The sequence below is a fragment of the Wolffia australiana genome, chromosome 2, assembly GCF_029677425.1.
Source record: "Wolffia australiana isolate 7733 chromosome 2, ASM2967742v1".
Lineage (NCBI taxonomy): Eukaryota > Viridiplantae > Streptophyta > Magnoliopsida > Alismatales > Araceae > Wolffia > Wolffia australiana.
Window position 1 is genome coordinate 4245519 of NC_135836.1, and position 8543 is coordinate 4254061.

At 38.9% G+C, this 8543-nt stretch overlaps 1 protein-coding gene across 2 annotated transcripts; it reads right to left on the reverse strand.

Annotated features, from left to right (window-relative positions):
* Window positions 1-656: 656 nt before the first annotated feature.
* Window positions 657-5949, reverse strand: LOC144716572 (3'-5' exonuclease domain-containing protein). 2 transcript variants are annotated; one of them, XM_078591729.1, is made up of 8 exons: window positions 5530-5949; window positions 5020-5157; window positions 3220-3343; window positions 2437-2828; window positions 2286-2362; window positions 1963-2098; window positions 1571-1774; window positions 657-1034 (listed from the first exon to the last, which is right to left on the reverse strand). In XM_078591729.1, exons 1-8 carry the CDS (start codon window positions 5911-5913, stop codon window positions 975-977), a joined length of 1515 nt encoding a protein of 504 aa, XP_078447855.1. In that variant the 5' UTR covers window positions 5914-5949; the 3' UTR covers window positions 657-974. The 2 variants fall into 2 exon arrangements, with proteins under 2 accessions (XP_078447855.1, XP_078447854.1); XM_078591728.1 differs by having other exon boundaries at window positions 2437-2846.
* Between the last annotated feature and the right edge of the window lie 2594 nt (window positions 5950-8543).

Below are 8543 nucleotides of genomic sequence, written 5' to 3' on the forward strand. Positions count from 1 at the left end.
TGATTAGATAGGTCACCTCTCTAAGAAGCAAATATAAACATTTTGGTTCTAATCTAGAGTCTGCTTGTGCTACATGTAAAGGGAGAAAGTCGTATGGAGAGATAAAGAAAGAAGCAAACAAAAAGAACAAAGATGAGAAGATGTTGGTCATCTTGCTACTTAAGTGGCGCATAAGCTTCTCATGTAGAGGAGTATTTTAGGTCAATTTACATGCGAATGCATATGATTAATTAGTTCCGAGCAAAGTTCATATTATTTTTCGTCAAATGTTGAGGACAGAGAGATGGAAGCTGTCAACACAACACGTTCTTGACGCTTGAATATTTGGATTATTCCATTGTGGATTCATGTTCCTTTCTTCTAATCAAGCGAAACAGTTTTTCATATTATTGGTGATTGAATTGTCCATTGGAAAATTAAAATTTATTATAGAGATATCAGTTCCTTCAAAAGAGAGGAGCATACACCTAGGTGGGAAAATACAAACAAAATATAGAGAGAAAGTCACATAGAAAGACAAAGGTGTCAATTTTAAATGTTAAAAGCACTGAATTTCTAGTTTATAGTTCTCTCAGTCCCTTCGAAAGAGAGAGGCATACAATTATAATTAACAATGCAAACATAAAATTGTAGAGAGGGCGAGAGAGAATCACAAAGAAACCAAAAGTTGTCTGGTCCAGTTGAATTCATTTCATTAATCATCCATCTCAAACTCCGAGAAAGAAAATCGACAACACAAAGAATGAAATGATGGTTGATACTCTGGAAAAATTTAGGGCTTAGGGTTTAGGGTTTAGGGTTTATCGACTTTGAAAAATCAGGCTGTTGATAAAAGATTGTACGTCCGATGAAGCTACACAGAAACTAGATCATCACAGGCCACAACTGAGGTCAAGCTCAATAAGACTATGATCCAAGAATTGTTTTTCTTTACCATGCATGATAAATTAGAGCAGTGTAAACCCCAAATACGGTCAATCACTCAACTTGCAGACATTGATAAACCTCTGAACCGCATTTTGATACTGAGTTCCCTGTATGAAAGAAATACATTAACTAAAAAATATACATTTGAGTTTAGAATTTTTCTTAGAATCTCAAAATAAAAAATAAAAAAGTCAAGTTAATTTGTGCCTAGAAATAAGTGCCAAACAGAACCATTAACTACATTATTAACTTCGAAAATGTCATTCAAAAAAAGATCCCATTCAGAAATGTCATTCTTTCATTTAATGAGAAAAAAATCAAACTGATTTCCAACAAACAAAAAAAAAGTACCAATAAGTTTAAATTTTATTCCAGTAAAATATTAGTGGAGATAAAATCCTAGAACATATATTAGACTAGACCAATAAAAAAGATCAAAAAAATTTTCATGGAAATATTTTACAAAGAAAGAAGCTAAAGCTAATTAAATATTATCTCAAAATGAATATATTACAACTAGTTTAGTACTGGAGTAAAAATTTATGTAAATAAATAATATCACAAATACACTATAGAATAAAGAAATCTACATCATTTTTTTCAGCATTGCAGAGAATGAAGCCCTGTTAAGAAAAGATCATACCTCCCAGTACAGCTGACCGCAGTCTGTGCATTGCCAGAACTCCAAGTCTTTGTTGAAGAGGCAGCTGGGAATGACCTGAAAACCCTTGGACGCTGCCACGGCTTCTTCGATTGTCAACGGCTTCTGGACAAAACGGCCATTGCATTTAGTGCAGCGAGACATGAGCTGTTCCTCTGATATCTTTATCTTGAAAGTTTCAATCACCTGCCAAATTGGATAAATTCATAAGATCAAATATCTTTTCAACTCAACTTGTAAACGAGAATGTATATCCCTAGTAATTGGTCTCTGATATGTGTCTGCAGATGTATCTAGAGTAATTGGTTTATTAATATTTATTGGAAGACAATTTGTAAGTAAATAGAAATATAAGTAAATTGATAAATAAATACCTCCATTAGTTGATCTTTCTTGATCAAACTTCTCACCCTGTATATTTGATTCCCAACTAGATATCGATGCTTCAACAGTTTTGCATCTCGCGTCAAAATAACTCTTTTTTCTTTATATGCCTGTTCTATCAATTGCCTGTAGCCAAGCTCACACGTGAGTTGAATCAGGATATCATGGAATGTTGCGTTTACCACAAGAATATATTTAAAACTAATTTGAAAGAGAGAGAGAGAGACTTAGACAAATAATGCGTAAAGATAAAGGATGTCCAAGGTTTGGGTTCTGGATTGTATCAGTTTCTATGTATTTTCAATCAAAGTACCTCGCTTCCGGTTTCTTCACAGATGGAACTGCGGCGTCGATTCCAACACACCGAAGATACTTTGCTAGGCCCTCCACCTGCCAATTCAGCCCTCAAATTATATGCACTATTTTTTGGTGGGTAAAACAGAATCTTTGCAAGAAACTTGTACCATCACATCGCATAAAAATCTTGGGATTTCATCTCCACCATCAGATGAATCCCATGGCCGGGGACCCTCCCAATCACTGAACTGTCCGGATGGGACTTCAAATTTCCAAGTTGATGATGAAGGTTTTCTCCCCCTCCGTTTGGATGTTCTTGGGTGTCTATCTGATTCTTGCAAAATAATTTTTTCTCCATATTTTTTGATAATTTTACACAGGGAAGTATCCAATAAGGCCGGCAATGTGGACTCTGAATCACTTGAGTTTATCATGTCGACTGCTCTGCCGTACTTGGTTCCCAAAACATTTCCATACACACTTGGTGCCCGGAAAAGATCCTTCAGTCCTTGAGTCAGGTTGGGTGGATAAGCTCCAGGGGTGTTCACTGACTGTTTGACTGTTGGAGAGTGGATGGCTATTCTTCAAAATATAAAAGGTAAACGAATTTTCAAGATAATAAAAATGCATATTAACTGGGAAACTACTGCAACAGACATTGGTAGAAAGATATTTTCAAACCCCAGGAACACAAAAAAATGTCTGCATAAACAGGTAAAATAACAGTAAGTGCTGCCTATAGATTGTCTTTCCATATCTGTCTATATTATGCATGCACTAGAGCGGGAAACTATGCAAAGAACCAGCATTTCAGAATATCTTTAGCCGGTTGCATGAGTCCTTGACTAAAAACCACATCTTTCGATTATGTTTAAAAACATTAAATTGGGTAGAAACTGTAACCCAGAAATCTCAAGGCTAAACATTATGAGATATCTGGAAAGGCAAACCTTGATCACTAAATTTGCAGCGAAACACATCAAATATTTCAAGCAAGTAGTATGCATCTGCTGCTGCGTATCTTTTCTGTTCCTCTGTGAGAGGACGAACTGACCAGTCACTACACTGGAGATCCTGGATTTACACAGGACTCATCAGATTTGTCCTTCAATAAGGAAACAGGAAGAGTAAGACATAAGAAGTATGACAGAATAAACATGAAAAATATAAAAAACACAAGATCATAGGTTTTGGTCTGGAAACAATGAGGAACAATATGACTAATTTCAAAGTAACACGCAAGGTTATTATATAACTTTACAACTGCAGATGTCTGTAGTAATCACGGAACTTGTCACCTTATCTTTGCATTTTAGACATTCTCTTTGTTACAGATGAGCATCAAACCTTTGAATCACACCTTAAGGCCATAGTAAACGTCATTAATTACTGAGACTGGATCAAAGGATCAACCACTCTGAGGTCTAAATGTGAACAAAATCAGTCATCTGGCTATATCATACGAATGACTAGAATGTAAAGGACTACTTTCATTTTCCTATGTGTTGGTAATTACCATTTATAGGATTGATCGAGATTGAGATCAGTATAGAGATGGAAACAGGAGTTGTGAGGAAAGAAGAGAGAAACATTGATGCAGGGAAATAGGAGCCCACCACCCAGGTAGACCCTGCAGTAAACTTTAACCTTAACGATATGTTTCTAAACTCCAAAGTCTATCCCGTGAACCCAAAAGCATTAAATCGTAAACCCATGACCAAAACGAAAACAATAAAACCTAAGACCCTAACCATGAAACCCTATATAATAAAATACTAAAGCAAAAGCTCACATTTCCCTGGTCTCATCTACCCCATTTACACATGGATTCTAACCCCAAGTCCAGAACATAAAAAGGCCCGCAGAGGAAAACATAAATGTTATGATGTACGACATGGGTCCCTTGTGTTACACATAGTTTGAGGCACAGATATGATTGTTCTAGTTTTTCTGCCACTCTTTCGGGCAACCATCGTTTGATAAAGAGTTCTTGCATTTATAACTAAAAACGAAATGAAATTTGGGGTCGATATGGGAGCAACAATGAAATTTGTTCATGAATCATAATCTGTACCAGCGAACAAAACATATCCAATGTACTCTCTGTCCTGGAGATCAACTTTACTACTTGACCATTTCTCCTCAAGATAGTGATCCAAGATTTACAAAATATGTTGCAAAGAGGATATCTTCTTCAGCTGGCCGCTAGTTTCTATGCTCCCTGAAATTGGTGAGTCATATTCTGATTATGATTCAGTCAAGGAAGTATGGGACCTAAATCAGCAGCAAATACGCGGGAGGACAAATCACAAACTGCTGATCTCGTCGAACGGCAAATCACAAACTACTGTCCAAGCATTCGGTGTAGTTTACACCTGCCACTATCCTATTTATTGTCCACGCATATAGTGTGTTGTTTCTGGGATTTGAACATGCAACCTTGGCGCTGATACTATCTTAAGATTCAAGCATTTACAATGCTAGTGATATCAATGATATGCTAAAAGGTGTAGCTTATAAGAAGGGCGCTCCTTTTCCTCTTTGGCAGGATTTTGCTCATCAACAATTTGAAACAGGAGACAACTAATAAAATTTCACAGGCATTGATCGGGTCTACATCTCTTTTCTTGAGATTATACTCTTGCCCGAGTGATGTAAACAACATTCCCTCGCTTTAGGAAAAAATAGTCCCAGGAAAGAAAACACGAATCAAATATTAATGCCAGCTTTGGAGAATTAGATGGCCGAACCTTTGAAAGAGCAACCCCAAGAACTTCTTCACAAATGGTCGCCAAACTAGAAGACTGTTTTGGAGGTCCTTTTCCTTCCAGTAGGCTTCCAAATTTCAGATAATGGTGTACGCTAGTGATATCAATAAATGGCTCCACCTGTTCCAAGCCGAAAGCAATTGAATGACATCCATTTGATAAATTAATTCAGGCGATTCGTTGCCTCAGAATTCAAAATAATATGTAATCAGACATTCTTATCACCAACATAATTCGAGAAATTCAATAAAACTTGATGCCCCAATAGTGACGTACTGGGGCGAGTATCATTTGAACTGCAATAAGGATCGTTTGAATTTCCTCGACGTTTGTAAAGACAATAGAGAATGGGATATGACGAAAATATAGAAATAATTCAAAAAGAAAAGCGTTTAATCGCCAGAAAATCGGAACTTTAAAAGAAAATTCGACCAATTTAAAGAAAACAACGAAGAACTTTGATCGGCCAAAGAAAAAACACTACAATCGCACCTTATCGAAGCCCCGATCGCAGCCGTGAGCCGCAAAAGTGGAAGACAGATAGATGAGATCCTGCTTAAACCGGAACCCAAGCTTCAGCACCGCCTGCGACTCAAACACGTCCCTCAGCGCATCCCAGAGCGGGGGAAGATCCAAAGCCAACAGATCGACCAAGAAAACGCGGGTAACGCTTCCTAGAGCCTCCCGGCATGCGATCTGGAGCAGAGTAACCATCGGAAACGACCTCGGCGCTTCAGGAGGAGCGAGACGGTCGGATCGAGGCTTCCACTCGGCATCGAATCCGACAGTGGAGGAGCAAGCCAGGGACTTTCTAAGGAGATCGAACTCGGGCGAATCGTCCGCCATCACCATGAACGTCTCCGCTGCGATCGCCATCGCTTCTCCTCCACGATTCCTCTTCCCCTCTTCTCTACCCCCAGTTCTTGGAGGAGTTGCTGAGCTAGGTATTTATACCTTTTGGATTGTTGGATTGGGCAGAAATTTTTTTGAAAAAACCCTCTAATTTTAGAACAATTTATTGGAGAGCGTAACTAAGGTTTGTCGGTCCCCGTCATGGTTGGGGGTTTTAGCAAGAACCTAAACCTTGCCTAGAGTTTCCGCCCGGGTAAGATCCGTTTTTTACTGTCCTCTACTAGTCCATTCCCCTTGTAGTCATGTTGAGTAGTCGATATTTAAAAATTCAAAGAAGAAAAATTGAATTAAAAAAAAATAACGAATTACTGAACTCGATATTTATGCCTTTTGAGTTGTTAGATTGGCCAGAATTTTTTTTGAAAAAACCCTCTAATTTTAGAATAATTTATTGGAGAGTGTAACTAGGGTTTGTCGGTCCCTGTCCCAGTCCGGGGTTTTAGCAAGAACCTAAACCTTCCCTAAAGTTCGGTCCGTTAAGATCTGGTTTTTCCGGTCCTGAACTGGTCCGTTCCCTGTTTAACAAAAATCAAATTGAAAATAAATACAGAGTTACTGAACTTGGTATTTATACCTTTTGGAATGTTGGATTGGCCAGAATTTTTTTTAAAAACCCTCTAGTTTTAGAATAATTTGTTGAGTTTTGAAAGTGGAAATAAAATACAAGTAGATAGAGAAGTAGAGGGAGAGAGATGATGAATGAGAGAGAGGTAGAGAGAGTTATGAAAGGTAAAGAAAGATGTAAATAAAGAATGAGAGGGAGAGATGGTGGATTAGAGTGAGAGAGAGAATGTGTGTGTGTTCTGAAAGTGGAACTAAAGGAAATGTAAATAGAAAGAGAGAGGGAGAGCGGTCGTAAATTAAAAAATAGAGGAAGAGAGATGTTGAATGAGAGATAGAGAGATTAAAGAGATAGTCATGAAAGGGGAAGGAAAGGAGAATTAGAGGAGGGAGAGAGAGGAAGTTCTTACAGGAGGAAGAAAAGAGAGGTAGATATAAAGGAGGGCTAAATTATATATATATATATCATCCATGCGAGTGTGTGAGCCCATGTGTGGGCGTGTTTGTGGGTTTCTCTCTCCTATTTAGAGGCCCGAATTACTCTTAATTGGGCCTTCTCCCCTTTATTTCTAAGGTGGGAGGCCCATATTTGCACCTATAAAAGGTGGGGCCCGTCCATAGGAAGAGAGGAGAGAAAAAGCATGAAGAAAATGTGATTTTTAAGGATTTTTTACTGATTTTTAGTGTTTATTGAGTTCTCACCGCATTTATGAAAATGCCACTATGAAGTTAGGAGAGAGAAAAAACCCTAGAGTTTGTCAAAAACCGCTGCTGCCGCCGCCGTCGCTGGAGCTCCGGTCGCCGTCTCCCGCGAGCTTCACGTTCGCAACCGCCGCCACCTAGGTTGCTCGTGCCATCGTCGGGACCAGCCATGCCGCCACCGCGGCCTTACGACCAGCAGCCGCAGCCGCAACAACAACCGCAGCGGCATGCCGCAATAGCGGCTGGCTGCGCTGTGGTCTGTTCTACTTCACCGGAGCTGATAGCCCTCGTCGTCAATGCTTGTTAACCCAATCATTGGCGGTCCTCATCTTTTTCAAACACGATATCATCATTCATGACAATTGTCACCCTCGTTATTGACAGCGATCATCCCCGTCATCGACGATCCTCATCCTCATCATCAACGGACATTGTTCCCATTGTTGATAGTGAGTATTCCCATCCAGGATGGTTTTCTTTGTAATTTGTCGTCCATGTTCAAGATGGTCCTCATCCTCTTCTATGATGGTCCTCGTCCATGTCATCAGCTGTCCTCGTCTCTATTCACAAAAATCATATTTCCCATCCATAACAGTCATCCCCTTCCAAGGCGGTCCTTGTCCCTCATATCTAGTGCTCCTCACCTCTGCTTATGATAGTTCTCACATTTTATTATTTATTTTTACTTCTTTATACACACTTCTGTCAGCCAAATCATCATGAGTCAACATGTGTCATCCATTTTTTCATTTCTGTCACTAAGCATCCATCATATGTGACACATGACTAATGATTGAAATGACTCCATTCAGTCGTTTGCGTACTCATTTCAAAGGATGTCAGATGAAAAATTTGGAGACAATCAATGATATCAAACATACATTTCACCAGCATATTTCTAGATCATGCTATGTAATTTGGCAACTCACATGGTGGCAACTCAAACTATCGATTGTGTCAAATCAGTCCAAGACTAATTAATCAATTTAAGGGTGCATTTAAATAATTTATTTAGCCAATAAAGAGTGATTGGGATAATGAAATCATAAACTAGACTGCCACTTTGGCTTATTGGATGTTGGATGATATTGTAAAAAGTTTCCTTGAAGTTGGATGATATCTTTAAAGGACGCACATGCCGGTATTTCCTTTGATCCATGTCCTTCCTTCTTGGTCTCTCCTTGGTTGCCCTCCCCTCTTGATGATGATGAGAGTGATTATGATAACTATCAAGTAGAAGACGAGGAGATTCGACATGTTGATGACCACATGAATGTCTAGAGGTCAGGCATTTGTGTGGCTTGTGATGTACAATTCAAGGAGCCAAAAAG